Source organism: Aethalodelphis obliquidens, unplaced genomic scaffold (genome assembly GCF_003676395.1).
Source record: "Aethalodelphis obliquidens isolate GAN/ISIS:26980383/991018 unplaced genomic scaffold, ASM367639v1 scaffold7, whole genome shotgun sequence".
In the NCBI taxonomy this organism is placed as follows: Eukaryota; Metazoa; Chordata; class Mammalia; order Artiodactyla; family Delphinidae; genus Aethalodelphis; species Aethalodelphis obliquidens.
Genome location: NW_020837951.1, coordinates 53,169,966 through 53,195,240, shown reverse-complemented (window position 1 = coordinate 53,195,240; position 25,275 = coordinate 53,169,966). Strand labels below are relative to the sequence as shown.

Sequence of the window (25,275 nt, the reverse complement as noted above, 5' to 3'; positions counted from 1 at the left end):
GGAAAAGGTGGAAATGAGACACATCTGCAAAGTAGAAATAAGAAAAGATAGTAACTAACTGTCCATGGGAAGCAACTATGTATGCCTCCAGGATACTGAGGATTAGGGCATTAGTAACCAAAACGGAATCAAGGAAATACAAGATTATAGAGAGATTTTAAAGAAATTCAGAGAAATGGTTAGTTTTCAAGAAGAAGCTGAGATTGGCTCTTTACTTGTTGAGGTTGAAGAGATAACAAAGCAGGTTGGTAGGAATGTCCGGGTAATGGCCAGCGCTCAGTGAGAGGAGAAGCCTAAAGCTGTAGTGTGGGCAGCCATCCCCGGTGGAGCCGCGCTTACAGCTCTGCAGGTGAAGCGCTCTCCTGAGAAGAGAGCGCACAGAGACAGGCGGGGTACCGAAAGCTTTACCCTTTAGGCCTCGCGTCCACAGACCCCTGAACTTGACAGCCATGTGTAGAATGTTGATAGAATGGAATTCCACAAGTCCTTGTGCGTGGGTAGATGTTGACAGTGGATGACATGTACAAATAGTTTCTTCATTGTTTTTCCTTAGATCAGAGATTACTTGATTTCTTTTAAGGAAAGCATAAGTGGAAAAGACATTTAACAAACTTGCAGTGTAATGTGGGTGGGAAGCACCCTAGAGGATGGAATTCAAGGTGAAACATACCCTAGCTTTGGGAAGAAGTGATCAGAAATTGAGAAAATGCAACTGAATCATGACAACTGCTTGGTATACTGCACTTAGGGTGAGGCAAGGGTCAAGTTCCAAAAATTCAAAATGGAGGGCCTCTGACTACATATAAATACAGTGAGCAAAGATCTAAGAGTCTCAGGAAACCACAACTTGAAAAGGGATGTGCTGTATGTATTTGTGCTGGTGCATATAAGATGTTTATTAGGAAATATTTTTTCAGGCAGCAGAAAGACATACGTGTAATAATACGACCACCTTGTCATATTTGGCATTAAGAAGAAATATATTAGAAATATAATAATTATATTTCTCTTCAAGGTCCCCCTTTTAAGAGAGTTCAAAGTTATTAAATAGAATACAGAGGACATCAAAGAAAAAAGAATAGATAACTGTAAAATGTACTTCTAAAAAAAGGCTAATGAACATGGTATTACTTTTTTTTATTATTATTATTTTGGCGGTACGCAGGCCTCTCACTGTTGTGGCCTCTCCCGTTGCGGAGCACAGGCTCCGGACGCACAGGCTCAGCGGCCATGGCTCACGGGCACAGCCGCTCCGCGGCATGCGGGATCTTCCCGGACCGGGGCACGAACCCGTGTCCCCTGCATCGGCAGGCAGACTCTCAACCATTGCGCCACCAGGGAAGCCCTGAACATGGTATTATTTATTTTTGGAATCAAAAGATCAAGGGATGATTTCATAAGGATCAGGATTGTTAAGTTATGCAAGATTGTTATACAGAGCTTTGGGGCATCTTTATTGCCAGTAGAAAAGTAGGAAATAAGCTGAAACTATTAATAACCCCCCCGAAGTACATGTGCATATATACACACACATATGCATGGACCACACATACTCACACACATGCACTATAAGTGTATGTTTGTATAAAGAGCCCGGAAGGGTCTACATCAAGCTGTTAATTGTTATTATTTGTGTGTGGTATTGGTTATAGGTGTTTTTATTTGTTCCATATCTGTGTCTTCTAATTTATCCATAGTAAACATGAAATGTTTGTGCAGTAAGAAAGATGTTTTTATGGTATTTATAGAAGCAAATAGGTCACTTCCCTCTCATCCCTATCACCCTGCCAACCCCTAACCTATAAAACTTAATTTTTATAATATTCTGTATAACAGTAGTACTGGTACTCTATCTTTTACAGATGCTAGTGAAAAGTAACCACCTTTCAGACAAGATCATTGTTTTGCCAGGGAAAATTGAAGAAATCTCACTTCCTGAGGCTGTAGATGTGATCATTTCAGAACCCATGGGATACATGCTGTTCAATGAAAGGATGTTGGAAAGTTACCTTCATTCCAAAAAATGGCTGAAAGCAAATGGTGAGTTGGCCAATTCCTGGTTTAGAAAGTAGGCTAACTTCTCTGTAAGATATGGTGTCTTACTTCCCCCATAATCAGTCCTTTATAGAAAGGAGGAGAGAGCATTTCTATTAAACCAGTTCTCTGATTTTCTCATCCTATTCTCCCATAATAAATGAGCTAGTCTCCAAAAGACATTGATGGCAGTGGCTGCGTGGTATTCAGTATGGTAAAGGAGACCAGTTCCGAGTTATGTATTTTTGTCCTAGTTCAATCACTGTTTTCCTTAGCTAACTTGGCCTAACACTTGACCTTTTGACCTTGGCTTCCCCATCTGTATTACTGGAAGTAATCTCTAAAGCTCTTTCAAGTGTTGACCTTCTGTAATGTGAGAAACTCTCTCGTGTCCATTTCTTCTTTCTAACATATTCTCTTCCTACTGTATGTCTCTTTCCCTATGGTCACTACATATAATTGAGATAATATAAAGTCCAGTATTCTGTTTGTGCTTAACGAGTGTCTGTGCTAAGCAATTTCCATAAATTATTTTATGAAAACCTTACGAAGTGTGAATAATGAAAGTTTTCAGTTTATTTGGAGGGTTAGTGCAGAGGTTCTTGGTGATTTTATACTCCTTTCCCAGGGGACATATGGTGACGTCTGAAGACGTTTTTGAGTTGTCACAGCTGGCAGAGGTGGTGCTACCCGCACCCAGGGGGAAGGGCCAGGGACTTGCTAAACATCTTTCAATGTGCAGGACAGCCCTCACACACATCAAAGGCTTATCCAGCCCAAAATGTCAGTAGGGCCAAGATTGAGACCTGGCTTAGTGGGAGACAGTATTACGATCCGCACTTACGAAGAGAAAACTGAAGCACGATGAGGGAAAGCATCGTGGCAAGGACACACCTCTACTAAGTGACAGAGCAGAGGTTTGACCCCAGATCTATCTGACCCTGAAACCCACACTCACAACTCCTTGCCTTTCCACTGTTCACCAGAGAGAGTGGACATGTTCCAACAGCACATTTTTTTCAATTAAGGGTTAGAAGGTAACTGGCCAGTTTTAACAGTTGCATCTCTGATGAGAATTGCAGCTCCTTACCGGTTTTACTTACTTTAAAGCACTATTGTTGTGACTCCCTAGTCATACCCAGTGAAGACAAAACAGAGAATAAACTACAGCTCCTACTCACCAGGTTACCTGGTCTGTATGCATAAGTAAAGCTTTAAGTTTGTCATTTCCTGCATGTTTCAAAATTTAGGGATGTAGAAATAGGCATTTTTTTTAAAAAAAAAACTCATGCAGAAATAAATAAACTTGGGCAGAGTATACCTAACGTCAAGAACTCCATTAGCATTCCTGTTATAAATCAGCCCAGGATGATCTTGGAGGCCTTGTGTTCATGTGATAAAATTGAACTATGGGAGATGAGAGCAAAGTAGCTTGGATCTCCTCCTCAAGGCCTCCCAGAAAGAATATTTGTATTTTTTTTCTGGATTTTTCTCAAAGGGTTAGGTGCTTTAGGATGATGAGACTTTAAACAAAGTTAATTAACATGCATCTGTTGGGCTGCCCTCTAAGCCGAATATTTAGACTTACTATCTGGGCATCCTTTCTCCCCAGATGTTTGAAATGGTTATGAAACTTTATATGCGGCTGTGTATCTTTAACTAGACAAGTAGAAATGCACACTGATTTTATCAGCTCTCCACCCTGTGCATTCCTGGGGGAAGGATGATTGACTTTTTTCCTAATTATTTTTATTTTCCATCAAAATAAGACATAGCTTACCACATCACATGACAATAAAAAGGCTTACAGTGAAAATGAGTCACCCTCTGCCACACCTCTTCCTATCCAGAGACTGCTCCCCGAAGGCTTTTCCTTTCAACTCTATTCTCTGTTGCTTCTCTTAGTTACCTACATATTTCTATGTAAACTTATCATATTGCTCTTCTTGTCACTCTCTGGTTGAGAAGTTAGCTTTCCTGCATAGCAGCTCCTTCCCTTCTTGAGGCATCCCCCCATCCTCTAAATGTATTTATACAGGTCCTCAATCCCTTATCCAAACCCTCGAGGCCAGATATGTTTCAGAATTCAAAATCTGGAGGACTTTGGGAAGGTCATAGAGTCATAGACCATGTGTTACTGAACACCTCCAGTGGGATCTGAGGCAGCCCTCCATAATGAAGCACATAGTATTTCTGCAACAAAACATGAACACGGATACCAAGTAGGATAAATAAGGACTATAAACTCATGTCAGTTCAGGTCAGGTTTTGCCATCAAATGATGTTGCAAACTTACCAAAATCCGTTGCTTTGCAGAGCTTTTTGGATTTCAGAATAGTTTTTTAATAGACCTAGATTATTACTTGTTTAAATCAATAATTGGTGTTTGCATTATTATGACAATGTAAGTACTGTTCAGTGCTGAGTCAGGTGGTATGGTAGGTGCATATGATTATATATTTTTTTCATGAAATCTTTTGTTTTTCCTGGAGTAAATTGCCTTGTTTTTTCATTAGTTTAGTTTTCCGTATACTCATGACTAATTTTTTCCATGCTTTAACAGGTCTGACAGATTGCCTATAAATATTTATTTTGTGGGATTCTCCTGTAATGCTCTGTCCTCCTCGACCACACATGAACTGGTAGCTCTCTAGTCCTATTGCGTGGCTACCCCACACTTTGACTTCCCACCATATTCTTTTGTCTTCCCCTTTCTTGGTTTATACCATTCATTTCAGCAAAGAATATTTTCTAATAGCTTCTGGAGAAAGGGTGGTTGAGAAGTTTCTGTTTATCGAGTCCTCGTATTATCATTTTGTTAGGTAGAGAATTTTAACTTGAAAACAATTTTTACTCAGTATTTTTAAGGCATCTTTTTTTGGCGTCTGGTACCCAATGTTGCTGTTGAGAAGTCGAATGCCATTCTGACTCCTGAAGTTTTAAAATGACATAGTTTTTCCCTCTGGATGCTTTTAGTAGTTTTTTTTTCATTTCTAGTTGTCTTAGTGTGAAACTTCTGAAATTCTTGTGCTGGACATTTAGTGGGTATGTTAAATCAGAAGACTCATTTTCTTCTACTCTGGGAATTTTTCTTGTATTTTACCTTTGATGATTTCCTCGCCTCCATTTTATCTAATATCTTTGCAATTCCTGTTAGGCTTGGGCTCAGAACATCCTCCTCTGAAACTTCCCAGGTTTACACAAATAATGATACATATGACTTTTCCAGAGTTGTTTAATATCCTTGTATCTTGAAATTGAAAAACCACCGAGCAATCATTATTGTTTTAACGATAGTGCTTGAGATTTACATGGAGAAGTATGAATGATGTTACAGTCGTGGTTTTACTCTGACCACCTCTGAAAATACCGTAATTAAAATGATCTGTTCTATTTTAACGGACATCAAGGGGAGCATCGTTAAAGTATGAGACCATTGACTGTTGGAAGAGATTTCACCCCTGGGTTTTTTCCTTCCGCTTATTAGCTCTGTGGTTATGGCTGAATCATTTAAATTTCCCTGTTCCTTAGTTTTCTCATTTATAAAATGGATACAATAATAGAACCTACTTTATATTATTATGAGGATTAAATGAATTAATACATGGGAAGCCCATAAAAAGGTTCAAGGCAGAGTTAACATAAACAAGAACTTTAAGGTATTATTATTAGAATGATGATAATGAAGATCTGTGGTTTTTTAGATGATGAGAATAATAATGCTGATCGCCACATCTGCCTGCCCAGAAGGGCCCAACTCCAGGTCTGCCAGCCTAGGTGTTTGTTTGCCTGCTAAGTTATCTGCCTTTTCCCCCAGCGACTGCAAATGTCAGGAACAAAACACAAGTGCTGCGGGCTTCCCAGCGTGGAGGATGGTGAGCCTGCACATAAGCATAGGTTCTAACAGCACTTAAAAAGATAAATAGTCGATATGATTATACATCGACAAAGTCTAAGAATGAAAATAATAATGTGATAGGATGATGGAATGTTGTTTTCAAAGCTAAGTTGTTTTTACAATAAATAAAAGAAAAAATAAATAAATAAAAGAAGTGCCCAGAATTCCAAGCACCGGACATACAGAAAGGAAGAAAAACTAGTAGCTGAGGTGGGAAGCAGCTGCATAGCACAGGGAGATCAGCTCGGTGCTTTGTGACCACCTAGAGGGGTGGGTTAGGGAGAGTGGGAGGGAGGCGCAAGAGGGAGGGGATATGGGGATATATGTATATGTACAGCTGATTCACTTTGTTATACAGCAGAAACTAACACACCATTGTAAAGCATTTATACTCCAGGGACTTCCCTTGTGGCACAGTGGTTGGGAATCTGCCTGCCAAATGCAGGGGACACAGGTTCAAGCCCTGGTCCGGGAAGATTCCACATGCTGCGGAGCAGCTGGGCCCGTGCGCCTTAACTGCTGAGCTTGCACTCTAGAGTCCATGAGCCACAACTACTCAGCCCACGTGCCACAACTACTGAAGCCCACGAGCCTAGAGCCCGTGCTCTGCAACAAGAGAAGCCACCGCAATGAGAAGCCTGTGCACTGCAACAAAGAGTAGCCCCTGCTGGCCGCAACTAGAGAAAGCCCGCGCACAGCAACGAAGACCCAATGCAGCCAAAAATAAAATAAATTTAAAAAAAATATCATACTCCAATAAAGATGTTAAAAAAAAAACAACCAGTAGCTGAGAAAGCTAATATGCCAGGTTAAATGCCTCACCTAGGACTCTAAACTTTTATTATAATGTAGCTTTGTGTCTTGCTTTGACATTCTTTTTTATATTCCGTCTAATCTTCTGCCTGATTTTCTTATCATTGCTTTGAGGCAAGTTTACGTTTTAGCCTGCTGTGTAATAACTGAGATGGAATGAAAGAATGGAACAGGTCAAGTGGCAGGTCTTCAAGTAAGAAGGCAGTAGGAGTCAACTTTGAGTCTATTGTCTTCTGCTCAATAGGAATGATGTTCCCGACGTTCGGCGACATCCACCTGGCCCCCTTTTCTGATGAACAACTGTACTTGGAACACCACTCCAGAGCCAACTTTTGGTAACGTTCTCTTCTCTCTTCCCCTCCTTTCAGAGTAAACCAGAGTTCTTAAACTGTTGACACTGTGGGTCATACACTGGGGTCAGGGGCTGTCCTGTGCACTGTAGGCTGTTTAGCACCTTTCCTGGCATGTACTTCCTGGATGCCAGTAGCACCTTCCCCCTAGTTGTGGCAACCAAAAATGTCTCCAGAGATTACCAAACATCCCCTTGGAAGACAAAATCACCCCCTGTTGAGGACTGCTGAAATAGACAAATAAGGGAGCCAGTTAGGCAAAATCAAACATCCAAAAAACTGCCCTAAGGCTAAAATAATAGCATCCTCCCCCTGCCTGCTGTTCCTCCCTTTCCACTTCCTTCATCCATTCTTTTGGCCCAAGGCTATGGCTTCTGCTAGAACATGCCTTTGTCAGAGAGCAGATCAATCAATATACCTTCATGTATATGAGTTGATCCGAAATTTTTGGAGCTTTCCTACTAATTAGCTGTTGACCTTTGGGCAGTTCACTTCATCGTCTGAGACTTGGTTTCTTCCACTGGTAAAATGAGAACTAACACAAAACTCCTGCCAGTTTGCAACCACCATTCCTTCTGCCTTCTTTTCCTGAGACTGGTTTTTATAAGGAGAAGGAGGGGAGGAGAATGACAATATTGGACCTGTGGGAGGGAGAAACAGAACAGATACCATCCAAGTGGGGATGTGAGGCACGTAGGAGGGAGCACAGCATGCAGCGGCAGGGGGGTGAGGATGTGAATGAAAATGTAAACTTCTCAGTTCTGGCTGAGGATGCAGAACCGTCCAACGGCAATATCCAGAGTTGATTTCCAGGGCTTTCTCTTTGTAATGCCGTCCATTGGTGAAGGGGCAGGAAATAGGAAGTGCTTTGCTTTCCCACATTACAAAGTGCTATGAGTGAGGTCGAAGGGTTATGATTTTTCTTTCTCCCCAGTTTTTTCTGGCAAAATAGGCTTTCCCACCCCAGTTTCATAACCTTTAACGGCTTCAATTCAATCTGTAATTTTGAAACTACAAGCCACAGAATTTCCAGTGGGGGTGAATGGCCTCTTAGTGTGTATGTGTGTGGTGACAGAGGGGGGCGATGATGTCATGTAAGGTCATGCTGACCCTAAATGTTTCTATCTTAAATGGAGAGGTTGGAGGGAGAGGAATTTCAGGTGACAGAGTATGCCAGACTTCACAGGGGAGGTTGGTTGTCCAGGCAGTTTTTCTGTGATCTCCCAGCAGTACCATCTGCTGCACGGATGGTTTTGGCAGAATGCCTTGAGAGAAATCAAGGAGGCGGCGGGGGTGGGGGTGGGGGCGGAGTTGGAGACTGTTGAGTATAGACACCCCTTTTGAGGAATTTCACTGCAAAGGGAGTTAGAGAGATGGGTGGTGGCTGACCAGGGAAGTGAGGTATAAAAAAGGTAGTTTTTTTAATGGAATAAATGGAACATGTTTTCATGTTTGACAGGGAGCCCAGCCAGTCTACTGTGATTATTAATACTCTCTAGGTAGTAAGAACTCTCTTGATGAGCTCACCCATTCCCACAGTTCAAATACCATCTTTATGCTAATGATTTCCGAGTGTATCTCTCCAGACTTGTCCTGTGAACGCCATACTTTTCCATAGCCACCTGCCTCCTGGACGTCTGCCCTTGGAGAGACGCACCATGTCCACAGCTCAACTCCTGATCTCCCCCACTGCCACCCCACACCTGCTCTACACACAGTCTTTCCACCTCAATTGCTGACAACTTTATCCTCCTAATCATTCAGGCTCCGTATCTTGAAGGCCTTCTTTCTTTGTTCCCCATACCCAAACCATTAAGAAATTATGTTGGTTTTACTTCCAAAGTACATTTGACCCCGAACAACACAGATTTGAACTGTGCGGACTTTTTTCAATAAATATATACTAAAGCCCTACATGTGAATCTGTGCATGTGGAACCGTGGATACAGAGGGCTGACTGTAAAGTTAATGAGCATTTTTTTTTTTTTTTTTTTTTGGTGGGGGGGGTATGCAGGCCTCTCACTGTTGTGGCCTCTCCTGTTTCAGAGCACAGGCTCTGGACGCGCAGGCTCAGCAGCCATGGCTCACAGGCCCAGCCACTCCATGGCATGTGGGATCTTCCCGGACCTGGGCACGAACCCCTGTCCCCTGCATCGGGAGGTGGACTCTCAACCACTGCGCCACCAGGGAAGCTCTAATGAGCATTTTTGACTGTGTGGAGGGTGGGTGCACGAACAAACCCCCCCTTTTGTTCAAGGATCAACTGTATATCCAGAATCTGACCAGTTCTCCCTGTATTTACTGTTTCCACTTGATCACAACACTGTCATCTCTCATCTCAGTTATTACGGTAGCTTAACCTGTCTATTCCAACATCCCCAAAGCCCTCCAGTAGGTTCTCCCCAGTCTGGCTCCTCATTTTCTACTGCTGTGTTCACTCCACTCCAGCCTCCCAGACTTCCTTGCCCATCCTCAGGCGTACCTGACACACTCCCACCTTAGGGCCTTGCATTTGCTCATCCTTCTCTGGAATACCTTTCCCTCTAGATTCACATGGCTAATTCCTTCAACTCCATAAAGTCTTTGTTAAATGGCTTCTCAATAGGACCTACCCTGACCACCATATTTAAAGTGGCAGCCATACCACTCCTAATCCCACTTTTTCTGCTCTGTATTTTTCCTCCAACACTTATCACCTCCTAAAAGACTTACTTATTATTGTTTATTGTCCGTATCCCTCCTCATAGAATGTAAGCACTGCAAGAGCTGGAATATTGTCACTGTTCACTACCTATCCTGCCACATGGTAGGCCCTCAATAAATATTTCTGATAAAAACTCCTGTGATCTCAAACATGTATGGAAATAATTACTATCAAGATTTTAGTTGATACCTTTCTCATTTTTCTTTTTCTTTATAAAATTAGACTCATACCATAAATACCATTTTATAGCACTTTTTAAAAACGTTATTAATACCTTGTGGACATGTTCTCAGGTCTTTTAGATATTATTTTGCTGCAGAGTATTTCTTTTGTGGCTCTCTTGTAATTTATCGACTCAAGATCCAATGTTGGGTATTAAATTATTAATTATAATTTAACCCTATACATTCTGTTAAGAAACAGTACTAAGGTATTGTTCCTATATTCCACAAGAATGTAGAATTTTATAGACTTCTATAAATTCTATAGGAAACAATGCTAAAGTGAACATCCTGTTATAGAAATCTTGTACATTCTGATTATTACCTTACAATAAATTGCTAGAAGCAGAATCACTGGACCAAAAGGTGTGAAGAAGGAACTTTACAAAAATTATTCTGGGGCTTCCCTGGTGGCGCAGTGGTTGAGAGTCCGCCTGCCGATTCAGGGGACACGGGTTCGTGCCCCGGTCTGGGAAGATCCCACATGCCGCGGAGCGGCTGGGCCCGTGAGCCATGGCCGCTGAGCCTGCGCATCCGGAGCCTGTGCTCTGCAACGGGAGAGGCCACAACGGTGAGAGGCCCGCGTACTGCAAAAAAAAAAAAAAAATTATTCTTATATGTTGCCAAATTGCCCTGTAGAAAAGCTTTACCAATTAACACTTCCACCAGTGGTATATGAGAATGTCTGCTGAGTCTTGCCCATACAGGATATGTTCTGTTAAATGCCAGTTTGATTTGCAAAAAAAATGGTGGCCGATTTATTTTTAATCTGTATTTCTTTGATAGCTGGTGCATTTGAATGGTTTTATTTTTAGTCAACAGATACACACACAAAATTTTTTAATATATAGTTATCAAAATTCATAGCCTTCACTCTGTTTCTACTTTCTGTCCCTTTATAAGGGGGTTTCTGCATTAGACTACTAGCATGAAGGCCTTCTGTTGTATTGATGCAAGGAACAGGTGGTGAAAGCTTGCACGATTTCTGATTTCTGTTAGAAGAGGCAAAGAAGTGGATGCTGGCTGAAAGGAGGCAGGGGGATGCAAAAAGTGAGTCTGGGTGTATTCTGAGGGAGTGGGCTGAGAGACTGAGGAATAACCAACAGGCTAAATAAATGGGATCCCCAGGTACAACCCATCCTCAGTCCTCACCTGACTTAACTATCAACACCGCCGCTTGATGCCTTTGACTCTTCACTTCTGAGCCTAAGCCTGATTTTCTTCCTTCCTTATTGGCCCTAATTCTCCTTTGCTGATTCTTCCTCATGACTCAAATCTTTGATGTTGGATTGACTCCTGGTTAGTTCTTAGATGTCTTCCTATTTCTGTCTGTGATAACTTTCTTACTGATCTCATTTAAATACCGTCTTTATGTTGACAACTCCCATAGTTAGAACTCCAGGCCAGACTTCTCCCCAGAACCATAGACTTCGGATGTCCAAGTGGCTGGTGACAGCTCACCTTGGATGTCTGTTGGGCATCGTAAATTTAATACATCCAAAGGCAAGCTGCTGATTTTCACCACCACCCCCTGCCCACCCCTGCAAAACAAACATAAAACAAGCAAAACAAAAAACCCTGCTTCTACTACAGTCTTGAAATAGCCTCCTAACTCATTTCCTCTTTTTCAACAACAACCAACATGATCTTGGTAACACATGATTAGGTCATGTTATTCTTCCACCCAGAACCCTCCACTGGCTTCCGATCATCTCCATAAGAACGTCCAGAGTTCTCCCGATAGATGGTAAGACTCCGCCTGATCAAGTTCCACCCTGCTGTCCCTCGGACATCATCTCCTGCTACTTGCTCTCTTGTCCTCTCCACTCTGGCCTCATTGGTTGGGCTCCCTGCTTCCCCTCGAACATACTAGGCCTGCTGGCACCTCACTGCCCTTCCCTCTGCCTGAAACGCAGGTGTCACTGGGGCTCGCTCTCACCTCCTTCAGGTCTTAGCTCACCTGTCATCATCTCAGGGAGACCATCTGTCAGTTAAAACTTGTCATCTCTTCCCTCCTGGAAGCCCTTATCCCACTTCTCACTGCCTTTTTCTCTATAGCACTTATTATCTTCTGCCACATATATGCTTTTACTTATCTGTTTTATTTCTTGGCCATTTCCCCCCATGAGACTACAAGTTCTGTAAGAGTGGCTGTTCGATTTACTGCTGTGTCCCCATCGTCTGACCTAGATGATCATAATTGCTCAATACATTTTTGTTAACTAGAAGACAGATGCATTATTTATAAGATTTCTTTATATATTAAGGGTATTAAGACTTTGTTGTAGTTTCTTCAGAATTTTCTCTTCGCCTTGTAATATTCTTTGTGGTGGTTTTTACCACAAAAGGAGTTAAAAACTTTTATGTGTGTAAATCTACCAATATTTTATTTTACAGTTTCTTTCTTTTCCTTTATTTGAAAAAAAGCTTCCCCACCCTGAGTCTGGTATTAGCTTCCTTCTACTTCTTTCATATTTTACTTTTTTTACACTTAACAGTCTTTCAAATATACATTTAACTCTAAAATTCATTTAAGTGTGCAGTAAGCATATAACTTTAGCCTTTTTAAATAACCAGTCATGGGGTTCACTCTTGGTAGACAAGCTTACTACATTCTGATGTTAGTAGCAGTCACCTACAGAATGAATCATTTCCTTTTCTTACTTGATTAAGATTCCTCGGCCCTTATTAATTAAGATTCTGAAAAGTATCTCCTGTGAGTAAGGCTCAGTCATGAAGAATCATCATTCTCAGCTGTAAAACTTCTTTAGGTGGTGGGTACTACTGACAGTACTGAAAATATATAATTGGTTCAGGGGGTTAAACCCAAGGCTTTTAAATACAATTTTTAATGGATTCTCATATCAAGAAAAATATATACATAGGATCAATTAAGAGGAGTAACCAAATATTCTCAAGAAGTTTGAGATGATACTAGTTTACCTCATTACAGTTATTACAGTTATAGAACATACAAGCGTAGGCAAGTAGGCAGTAGTTAAAAACTAGATAAATCAGACTCTAGAACCAGATTCAACTGTGTTTAATTCTTGGTTCTGTCAATTACTAACTGTAAAACCTTAGCCAAGTTAATCTAATTTCTTTTAGACCCAAGTTTCTTATTTATAAACTAAAGATAACAGTGTTACCTACCTGGGGGTGGGGAGTTTAAGGGATGGGACCTTTCCTTGTACAACTGTCATAGCCCTTTCTTCAGAGGCCGCTGTGAGGGTTCTAACAGTTGCTGAATATGTCTATCCCAGTTGCACATTCAGGGACTGGGAAGATAACTACATGGTGGGTATGAACTCATTGGACACCCTGTGCAATAGACTTGGTCAGACCTTCCTTTGCTACCTCCATAAACCCTTACTAACCAGAGATATCCTAAGATTTCTCATATCAATATCACTTCTTATCTCACATTCCTCAAAAAAATCTAGATATTCTCCTTTCTCCTACATAGTTGCTTTGCCACAGAGAAGAATTGGGGAATGTTTACCATATGTTCCTGCAGTGGCATTGCAGAGTCCTCCCTCAAGGGACTGGGTTTCCACTTCAGTCATGGGCCAGTGGTCACTGGATCCATAAACCAGATGTCTAAGTTAGATCTGGAAATTGGATGAGGGACCTAATCTTCCCATTGTGACAGCTGATATCCTGCTCGTAAGCTACCAAGATTTTTGTTGTTGTTATAGAAATTGAGTACTGTCTAGTCACTGTGCATGTATTTCACCTCTCTGGTAACACTAGGACCTTTTAGCAACCACTTACAGGTCCCTCTGGATCAAGGTACCCTGACTGCCACTCTAGTCTTGCCGTCCAGCACAGGAACTATGTCATTCTAGCCTATGATGGTTAATTACTGCTTTCTTGCTTCTGACATTCTGAAATTCCATCCAGATTATGCTCCTTCGGAGCAGAATTTAGTGGCAGCATCACCCATCACTGTCTTTGATGTACTGAGGACAGCATGCCTCAAATCTTTCACTAGTTTGTTCCCCATTACCTATATGAATGGAGAGTTTCCTGGACTTTGCCTGAGAATAGTCAGGTGGAACAATCTTACATCTTACACAGTAAATCCGTCTAGCATTTCCACCTCTCTGAGCCTTGGACCCCTTCCTCAATACTATACTGCAGAAATTCTGGAATCTCCATCTCATTAACTGCAGGCCATCATGATGACCGAGCTTCAAAGTGACATACATCCCAGCAGACTACTAGGAGTGGTATCTGCTAGAACATTGAATCCTGGGAGTGCCGTTGTTGATGAATTGCACCCTATGCTGACATATTCTACCCCCACTAGTCCAACACCCTTAAAGTCCACTCCAATACCCATTTCCCTGGTTCTTAGCAGAAAATATTAACCAGCTTCTCTAATGTTTTAGTCACGTAAGTTATCTCCTCCTGGAGTAGGAATTGTACTTACTGCTTGGGCTGTGCTGGAGTTACCATCCTGACAGCAATGAGGGACCATTAGCCTGGAGGCAGTGCACAACAGTGAGGCAGATCTTGAGGGGAATAAGATTATCTTGCAAGGCCCAGGCTTCAAGAGAAGTTGTTGTGCAGCCTTCAGGCAAAGGGAAGCTGTTCTTCTCTGACAGGACAGATGAGAATTAGGCTTCTGCTGGTTTGAAGGATTCAGAGGAGTTGGGAAGGTCTTTTCAGGATTCTCTGCCTTGTCCACTCTACTATCTTAATTCCAGGTCTCAGGGCCCTAGTCTCTTCCTGTCAGGGCCCCAGCTGTGATATGTAAGATCTGTCAAGGTTGCACACCCAACATCCTTTGCAACTCTTCCACTGTTGCTGCTTTACTATCTTGTTTGGGGTGGGGAGACGGGGCAGTTCCAGTTTCAAGAATATGGCTTTTAACTATCAAATTCTATACCTGATTTTCTGCACAGAAGGCCTTGGAGCACCAAGGAGATATGAATTCCCTGAAATTCTGCTAAGGAAGCCCTCTGGATTTCACAGTGTGACTTAAGTTGGGAGTTGACTCCTCTGAGATAATAGTCTTCTTTTTGCAAAGCTTCCAATGCTATTAACAGAGCCTTGTCTCTGTTAATAGGGGTCCAAAGGCTCAGAGCCTCAATCCATATAATTATCATCACCCCAAAACTTCAAGCACGCAGTTACCATATAGCCCAGTGCCTCACCTTCCACCTTTACTGCATCCTAATTAGCCACTAGTGAGACTGTTAGTAATTGTGATGAAACTACATGCTAAGAGTTTTCCCTCCACACTTACCAGTAATTCTACATTCGAGGGCCACACCCATATTGATTGTCTTAGCTTGTGTTCCCCAGGAATCAGGGTCTTAGGCAAAGCTCATGAGCTACTTTATTAACGAATGCCATCCCAGTAAAACAAGAATGAGGAGAAAACAGAGGGAGGCAGGAAAGGAGGGAGAGATGATGCAAAAGTGCATAACTGAGCTGACCACCACATGGTAGCAAATACCAAGAGATTGCTTGATCCCTCAGGACCATCTTTAGAGGTCAAATGAACTGTATCTCAGGACAGTTTACACAGATGATGGGAGAGAAATGTATTTATCCATTGGCTCTTAACTCCTCATTGGGCAACTGTTTACCCCTAACATTAAGTAGTCTGCACTTCGGGGTTGTACATGCATGGACACCAAATGGGGGTCAGGGCACCTCATGCCCCACAGTCTGCAGGGATGCTCAGGGCAGGAGGGGAGAGCACACGGTGCAGGTCTTAGGTGAGGCGCTGCTGGGTTGTGCTCACGTGGAGTCAGATGAGTCCATACCTTGACACAGCGGGGGCAGAATACCTGGCTGAGGACTCCAGAGGCAGATAAGACAGAGGATCTGAGGTGACCCTTAAAAGGTGATATACCACTTAAGGAACCAAAAGACATTTCCCAGTTTCCTTTTCAGAGTATTGTGAGTGGGCTGTACGCACCCATCATGCTTGACAACGGCAGAGCGAGTTGAGCGATAGCAGGGATGCTAGTGGTGGATGGTCTGTAGTCAGCTGTTCTTTACAGAAATCAGAAGTCTGTGCTTACAAAGGACAAGGGAAGATGAACATAAGCAGAATTCTGCCACGGGCAGTGAGACTCCCTTCTTGCACCTTTCCACTCTGACTCTACTAAATGCCTCCTTGACCATGGTGTTGCTGAGAAACGTTATTTTGAAGGGAATCCATTCCGCTGAATGCACAAGCTGCTACATTCTACTGCAAAGGCACTGGATGGTTTGTTCTTAGGCTAATTCTGCCCCCAAACTGAAATTTCTACTAAAGGTTCTTTTGGTATAGCTAGAAGTTTAGGCCTTCTGGTCTTTCCCAAAAATATATTTGGCCCTGATAGTCACTGGTTCTTAGGAATACCATATGGACCAAATAAGAACATTTCAAATTACCGTGAGATACAACCAAATTTTTGTCGGAAGTCAAGTGTATGCACAAAGTATCACAGAGAACTTTTGCAGGAATACTACCAACACAATTGTGTTTGGACTTTCATATGCCACTGTCCTTACTTCATTTACATTCAGTGATTCCTGGGACTATAACCTTCGTTCAGCTACCCAGTATTTCTTCTTAATATTTCCTCTGGTTCTCTTTTATGTCTGCAGCTCTTGAACTCACCAGGCTTTTGCTCATGAAATAAGCCTCAATTTCTGTATTCATCTTTTTTGTAACCTATGTCAAACTCATAGCTCTTTCATAGTATTCTGCCACTGGGCCCATACACATCCAGATCTGTGTAGTCAGGGATACACTATTTCAGTTTCTGGATCCTCTCGCATCAGAGCTCTCCATTTTCAAACAGAGTTCAACTTCTGCAGACATCACTTCATCATCCCTGGGCCTGGTTCTATACACTCTTAAGCTAAAGCACTTTAGTTCTGTACTCACAGAATTAGGACTCCCCTGAATTAGGCAAAACTATTCATCAGAATTATATTCATAGCACACATAATGGCACACTCTTATTAACTGTTTTCTTTTTACTTAAGGCACTTATGGTTTTAAGTGACAAAAGAAAGAATTTTAAAATGGCTTAAAAAAAAGGATATTTTTGACTAACGTATCTGAAAAGCCTGAGTAGATTCAGCTTCTCAGGCACAAATGGCTTCCAGGGCACAGACACTTATTGGGTCCAGGTCTCTCTCTATCCCTTAGCTCAGCTCCATTCTTGGATAGGGCTCTTCCCTCATAGCAGCAATGTGGTTTCCAGCAAATCCAGATTTATAGACTCATAGCTCCATGTCCACTTCTCTGTTGCAACAGTTTGAACAAAAGTCTTAGACTTGACTTTCCTTGGGTCACATGCTTAACCCTGAGTCCATCATTAAGGCCAGAGAGATAAGACACTCTGATTGGCTACAACTCAGCTACATGCCAGAATTTATTGCTGAGGGCAGAGTCAGAGTCAAACCAGCCAAACCCCAAGAACTGAGAGTGAGGAAGAAGTGCCTCTCAGAAGAAAATCTGGTGCCGTAATCAGAAGAAGAGCAACTCTTTGCTGGGTAGAATGAACAAAAGATGTCCACCATAGTTGTCTTGACTGATCCACTTTTTCTTCTGATCCATTTCCATAGGTCCAATTCTTATACAAACCGGTAATGTCTAGATTTATGTTGGTACACCGAGGGGTGCCCCATGGATTCCTTTACAGAATCCCAGGCTTTCCCTTTCTTAATGAAAGAGGCAGTCTGAAGCTTGATTTCTTTTAAGGCCTCTGCACCCATTTCCCTTTCTCCTTTATACTAAAAAAACCCTATTTTTACAAATAAAAAAGCATATAAATATAGCCCATGTAAAATATAAGCCACTTTGCTAGGGTTTAAGCCAGCAAAACCAGAGACATAATGAGCTGAGCATCTTTATAGATACCGCTTTACAGAATGGTATGTCTGCATGCTGTTGATGCAGAAAATTGTTAAAAAGAGCCAAGCTTCAAGTCCTGCTATATAAAAGGAATGTATAAGAAATAAAACAAAGTTGCAGTTTGTTTCTAGGCATGCATCCTTCTCCTACCAGGCATTCCCAGCAGGCCATTCCAGCAACCCTCTTACGCTGCATCCTCAGCATCGTGTGCGGCTTAGGTGACGTTTTTGGATCCTCGTTTTTGTTTCCTAGTTCTTAGGGTTATATATGTCTCTCCTCAGGTTGGCATATCACTGGTTGTTAATTCTGGTAGAACATATTCCATTAAGATACCCAAAAGTTGCTTAATTGTCAAACAGCAGAATAGGATTTTCCTTCCTCCCTTAACTTTTCTTCCTTCTCTCTCTCTTTTTTTGGCCTTTTTAAAGGAAGGAAGTATTTAATGGGGATGAGTGAATTTTTTTGTTAGAATAGAATGAGGAAGCAAAGATATAAAAAAAAATTTTTATTGGAGTCTAGTTGATTTACAATGTTGTGTTAGTTTCTGAAAGATTTTTATTACAGTCAAACATCTGAGTTATGCTACGAGAGTGTGGTTCATATTAGCAAGACAAAGGAGTGTGTGTGTTAGAGAAACCCCCCACTGTTAACTTCTGCAAGAGAACCTCGGGCAGTACCACCATCCTTCTAAGACAGATCCAGGACACTGTGGGAGGAGGAAGGACAAAAGACCAAGGTGAGCTAGAGGAGAGACAAAAACAAAAGAGACCCAAGAGGGAGGATTCCCCTGCATGCTTCTCCAAGCTCAGCTCTGCATGGAGACCATGGAGAGGCTGATGGGATGGTAAATAGGTGGCCTCTTTTGCTGTACTCTGGGTGTGTTCAGGTGTAGCTATTGTAAGATTGTTTTCCTTCTGGACTGTATTTGCAGGATTTTTCAGATGTTGCATGTCTTACGGTGGAGAAGGAGGAGAGGAAGAGGGAGGTACACTTGAAATTTGAAGTCAAGAGAAAAACATGCATGTAGACTCCTCCTTATGCGCTCATAAAGAGGCCATAAGCTAACGTGGAAAATAAAACCCACATACGATGAGAACAATGGAACTTATCCCCAGCTTCCAAGTCAACAGATTCATTTCCTGATCCATCCCCCAGCAGTGTATCTTAGGAAACCCAGAAAGGTGCCACCTCCCATCTGCTTTCATTATTTTATGATGCATTTCAGAAGGAGATTTGAGATTTCTAAGAAATGGAAGTATGGTCCAGCCAGAAAGTTTTTAAAACCCAGGGAGTGGGCTCTTTGCCTACAGCTCTCCGTCTGCCCCAGGAATGGTGCCCGTTTGCACCACACTGATCTTGGCTGCTGGGTTTTAATTGGCAGTGAACACACAAAGGGAATGGCACATCCTGGGCCCCTCTCAGAGCTGATGTTGAATGCAAAGACTCCAGTACACAGAGAATAGAGCGCAGTTCCCAGCCTCCGCCACTGCCAGGTGGAGGGCTGTCTTTGCCTTTGGGATTTTCTCTTTCACCTACTTGGCCAGGATTCTAGAACAGCTAACTTAGTCGTCTTCAACCCTGATCGTGCATTAGAATCACCTGTTGAGCTTTGGAAACAAGTGCTAGGGCCACACCCCCAGATCAAATAAATCACAACTTGGGGGATGCAGTCCAGGCATCAACACTTTTTAAAAGCTTTCTAGGGGATTCTCAAGGACAGTCAAGGTTGAGTCCTTCTGGGCTTTCTGGGAAGTTCTCTGTCTCTGTCTGACCCTCCACTCCTCTCCCCTTGCCTGTCTTCACCCCTTCTTCCCTCCCACCCCTCTCCTCTCTTCCCCTTCCCGCTCTCTCCCCCCTTCCCTCCAATAAAAAATTTTGTGATAATGACTTACTTCCCCAAGAAAGCTTCCATTCTCTTTCTAAATACTGAAAAGATCGTCTAAACTTACAGTGTTCTGTTTCCAAACATTTTCTAGGATTATAGGAGTCTTGTTTTCAAAATGTGTACTTATAAAGTGATGTACAGCAGTTTGGCTTTACCTGTGGAAAGCCTGGCTCTGGCCCTTGATGGAAGGAGATTAGGAAATGAGATGAAGCCAAAGAAACTTTGGCGAATGATTTTCTCTTTCCCCATTGTCCTTATTGGCACCAGTGCCCACACACAGGGCCATTTAGGACACCAAGTTCTCCGTTCATTCATTAAATGCATAGATAGATACGTAGATATCTTTAGCCCTAATAGTATTCGAGGCCCCATGCTAAGTGCTAAATATACACTGAAAGAAAAAGAATAACTTCTGCTTTTAAGTGCCTAAAACTTGAATATTTAATTGTAATACCAGGTTTTACATTTTCAAATGGAAATATTTGAGCTGAGTCACAAAGATTGAGTAGGAATTAATAGGGCAATAGAAGGAAAGGAGCATTCTAGGCAGGAGGGAAAATAGGCAAAGGCTCAGAGGTGAGAAATGGTATAAGCCCTTCAGGATCTGTAAGAGGCTCTGGGGGATGGTGTTTTGCTTGCAGGTTGGCGACTAACTGTTGACTTAACAATATTAGGCCTCCCTGCCTCTCGTGAGGGCCTCTGAGGCATCGCCTCCTGATTAAGAGGCTTACTTTGAAAATCTAACTGCACGCCCCCAGTTTTTATGATTATTCTATGTCTTTTTTCTCTCTTTTCCCTGCAGGTCAGCAGGTGTAGGGGTGTGGGAGGATAGACACTGATGAATTGAATTTCCATTTGATTCACAGACTATATACAGCATGTGCACACACACCCTTAGTAGGGAAAACTCTTTTCAATCTAGGGATAAAGGCCTTCGGCCTCTAGTGATAAGGGCCCCAAGCCTTTCTGGAGTTGGGCCTGGGAATTGGAATTTTTAACAAGCTCTCCAAGTAGTCCCATGGCGCAGTCACACTGGGAAGCACTGCCCTAGTGCACAATGCTGATCTGAGAAGGTGAAGTTCAGGGAATAATAGCCAACACTTATGTAGTAGTAACGAAATGCCCAGCACTGCTTAAAGTGCTTTACTTATAGTAACTCATTTAACCCTTACTGAAACCCTACAAAGTCAGCTTATAATTATTCCCATTTTAGAGATACGGAAACGGAAGCACAGAGTTCAGGTGACTTGCCCACTGCACACAGTCAGTCAGTGGCAGAGTGTGAACAAAGCCACTCTTAATGCACACCCTAGACCTCTGTAAAGAGCCAAGACCATTAGCCAAGCTGGCAGGGAGTTCTTGCTGTGCTCCAGGCACCAGTCATGTGCCGGTAGACGCTTCACATCTGGCTCAGTGAGGGGAGGAAGCACTTGTAGAATTTGTCCATTTCTGTGGTCCAGATGTCCCTGACCACAGAATTGGGAAGAAATGTGCCCAGTGATGAGTCAGCTCCAGTTCACCACCAGACACAGCTGTCACTGACTTGTGACTCTAAGTGGTGTTGGCCACCATGGCAAATGCCAGCAAGGTGCAGGCCAGTGGCTATGGAAGAACAGAAAGGGGAAATCTGTTTCCTAAAACAGTTGGGGGAGTATCAAGAGGCTTTGGAGATCTCAAGTTGTGCTCTGGGTTGAGATAATGAGAGGGCCAAGGAATTGTATTTCGCGACATGGAAGGCATGTCCTGGAGCAGGCAGCCACCTTGTGGTGTGAGGTCAAGGGTGGGGACCCTAAGGCCTTCCTGCCCCCAAATATCCCTGTCAGTATTCTCCCCACAAGTAATTTCCTCCATCTCAGCTACCTCCTCCCTTCTCTCCCCACCCCAGTTCAAGTGCAGATTCTCTAGAGAGGTTTCTTCCTCTAATCTACCCCTTGCCCTTCACACTTTCTCACACTTGCTCCAGGGCTAACTTAGAGGACCAGTGAGGCAGCCTCGCAGCGCATCACAGCTCTGTGGGTCTTGGGGACGCAGGACAGATACATGCTGATTTTTCGTGCTACCTGTTTTAGGTACCAGCAGTGTTTCTATGGGGTTAACCTGTCCAGTCTCCAGGGTGCTGCGGTGGACGAATACTTCAGACAGCCAATAGTAGTAAGTGTGTTCTTTCTTCCCATGTGTTTATCTATTGATTCATTCACTTACTAACTCAGGCACCCGGGACGCACTGTGCTCTCAGGCTCTGTGCTAAGCCATCACAGAAGCAAAGAAAGAGCTCCTTGGAGCACTATGTTTCAAGTTTTCCAGCTCTGATCTCCCGAGCAATTAGGAGAATTCTCAGAGAATGATACTGTTGAAAGCAAGGAGATTTTCCGTGTGCCCTTCAGTAAGTAACTTCTGCTTCTACACCTGTCCTGACTCACCCCATGCACATACTCAGCCCTCATACTTGTTCAATAATTCACATCCTCCCATTGATTCCAGTGGCCCAAGGCATAATAAAAGGGGAAGCTTTGGATAATAAATAGCTTGGAACAGGAGTTTTGTTGTCAGACAGATTTGGGTTTCAGTTGTGGTCCCATCTAGCTGTGTAACCTTAGGCAACTTAAGTTTGCATTATCTGAAACTCTTTCAGTTTTAAGTGGAAGGAAACCCAACTCAAACTGGCTTAAACTAAAATGAAATTATTGGTCCTCAAATATTGCAAAGCCTGGAGACAGAGCTTGCTTCAGGGACCTGTTGCAGGAGTTCAGACAGTGTCACAATGGTCTGGTTTTTCTATTCTCATCACTTATCTCCATTTCCTCTGGTTTTACTCTGTTCCTAGACAGGATCTCTCCTTATGGTAGCAAGATGGCAGCAGAAGCTACAGCTTCAGATTCTTACAACTCTGAGTCCCACAGGAGAGCCTGCCTTTTCCTAATAACTTTGGCAAAACCCCCAGAATTAGTTTAGATAGAGCCTGCTTGTCCTACCTTGGGTCCTGCGTCCATCTGTGAGCCAATTCCTGTCTTCAGGGGAAAAGTAATGTTCTTCGTTGGCCAATCTGAGGTCATAGGCCACACCTGGAGCTGATGGTAGACTGAATTCCTATGGAACTTCTCGTAGTGTCGAGAGGAGGTAAATTCTGGATGGTCCAAAAACCACCAAATGCCTGCTCCAGAGTCGTTGGTGAGGTTTAAATGATATAACCTAGTAAAGCACTTACTAAATAAAGCGCTTACGAAATAATTGTGAGCTTTTATTATTAATATCATTACTCATGAAGCTCATGCCCTCTAAATTCTAACTCTTGTTGACTTAAAATTTTGGGAGGAAAGCTAGACTGCAATCTTGTTTGAGTTCAGTTTATTCTGATAGAAAGGTATCTGGTTTTTTTCCCCAAGGACACATTTGACATTAGGATTTTGATGGCTCGGACAGTCAAGTACACAGTAAACTTTATGGATGCAGAAGAGGCAGATCTCCACAGGTTGGTACCAACCAATGTTGCTCTTGATTTTTAAAATCTCCTCTACCCTCCCCCATCCCCCAAACTTCAGGACAGAGTTCCACAGCTCACACAGGGAAGAGATTTCAGGTGTGAGTCACACACAGGAATGGTCCATCAATTACTAGTTTCATTTATTGCAAAATGAGGGAAACGATGCCTCCTTCATAGGATTGCTTTAGGAATTGAATGAGAAAAATTAGATAGTAGTAGCTAATGCTAACATAGCTAGACACTGTTCTGAGCCCTTTACACATAATGACTCATTTAATCCTCACAGCAACCCTATGCAGGTGGTACTGTTTTTGTCCCCACTTCACCAATGACAGCAATGAAGCAGAGTGGAACAGTAAGTTGCATACACAGAATTATGTAAAATGCACAGAATTAATATGTGTGTTAGAGGGAGTATTGAACCTTTCAGAAGGCCAGAGTCTGGGCTTTTTAACCACTCACCCAGGCCAGTACCACAATAATGACCGGAAGAGGAGCTACACCTTGTTGAGTGCTTACTACATAGTAGGTAACATGCTAAGAATTTCACACGCACTGGCTCATTTTCAAAGAGGGCCCTCAGTAAGTGTTAGTTTTTGCCCTCTTTTTTCCACTTGAAGAGACTCTGAAATGAAGACTCATTTCTCAGGTGGTGATATGAATCCCCTTCGGATGACCTTTCATTAGTATTTTACCCTTTTCTGCCTGAGAAGATTGATATTTGTATTTTTTTCTGGGTAAGAAATGTAAGACCCAGCTAGGTTATAATTTGCCTGGACTACCGAGGAAGCAAGAGTCAGACTTCAGAAGGTACAGCTGGCTAACTCAAACCATCACCTATCTTGAGATCATGATGGACAAAGGATGCTCTGTCAGTCAGGATTGGCTAGAGCATGCTGCAGTAACAAAACCAAACTTCAGTGACTTATGATAACACAGGGGCCTTTCTCCCCTACACTGTTTTATTCATGTGCACCAGCTTTAGCTCCATGCAGCATTGCCAACCCCAGCCATCAGGCTGGTGCAGCAGCCTCTGTCTGTAACAAGGCTGATTACTGAGGAAGAAGAAAGAGCATGGCAAAGCATGTACTGACAGTAAAAGCTTCTGCCCAAAATGACACAGCTCACTTCTGTTCACATTTAATTGGTCAAAGCAAATGACGTGGCACTACCTAAGCACAAGAGGGTGGATGAATGCAATACTGCTGTGTGCTCAGAGCAAGAGAAGTGGCATTTGGGAACAAGTCTAATTACTGCCACAGGTCAAGACAAAATTGACTTCCATTGGCTTTATTTGCTGCTCTGAGCTGCCTCCTGAGTCAGGGAATTTTTTGAAAATTATGTCTTTGTTGGCGTTTCAGAGCTGTCATTCATTCATTTGTTGCATTGATTCAGCAAATGTTTGTTAAGATTCTACTTTGTGCTGGGTGCTGTACTGGTGCTTGCACAGATACATTAAGTAATTTCTTAAGTCTCTCGTTGAGGAGCTCATGGTCTGTTTAGGGGAATTCCAAAAGTGGGAGGAAATAATTACAGTGCATTAACAAACAAATTCAATGTGACAAGTATAATGGAAAACTCTAGAAATGCTCTTGACTACTGCAGGGTAGAAGAAGTTAGGCCTTTGGAGGCACCATAAATGCAAATAATCTTAAAAATAACATTTTCCTTTGAAAATCTCTAGCACATTCACTAAAATGTGTCTCCCTGGAGCAGTACAGCCCCAGCAGTGGACCAATAATATCATCTTTTAATTGTGGAATACTTTGAAATTTACAAAGCACTCTCATATACATTTTTTCCCACTTGACACACACAAGAACCGTGACAGGGAAGTAGAAGAGAGATTTTGCCCTCTTCAACAAAAGAGGAAACTGAGGCTCAGAGAATTAAGTGACTTACCAAAGCTCCACAGCTAAAACAGGTCCAGCTTGTAGATTTCGTTGTATCTTTTCCAACATTCTTTCTCTTCCAACTTACTCTGCATTTGGCATCAGCGATGGCCACTTCTGCATGACT

At 42.5% G+C, this 25,275-nt stretch overlaps 1 protein-coding gene across 7 annotated transcripts in view; it reads left to right on the top strand.

Moving 5' to 3' along the window:
• Nucleotides 1-25,275, top strand: part of LOC113620093 (histone-arginine methyltransferase CARM1-like) — a 271,720-nt gene that overhangs the window by 214,873 nt on the left and 31,572 nt on the right. For all 7 annotated transcript variants that reach the window (XM_027105782.1, XM_027105781.1, XM_027105777.1 and 4 more), the window contains 4 exons: nt 1,863-2,040; nt 6,990-7,080; nt 21,845-21,926; nt 23,159-23,244. In XM_027105782.1, the coding sequence (XP_026961583.1) occupies nt 1,863-2,040; nt 6,990-7,080; nt 21,845-21,926; nt 23,159-23,244 (437 nt within the window). The remainder of the gene's footprint in view (nt 1-1,862; nt 2,041-6,989; nt 7,081-21,844; nt 21,927-23,158; nt 23,245-25,275) is intronic.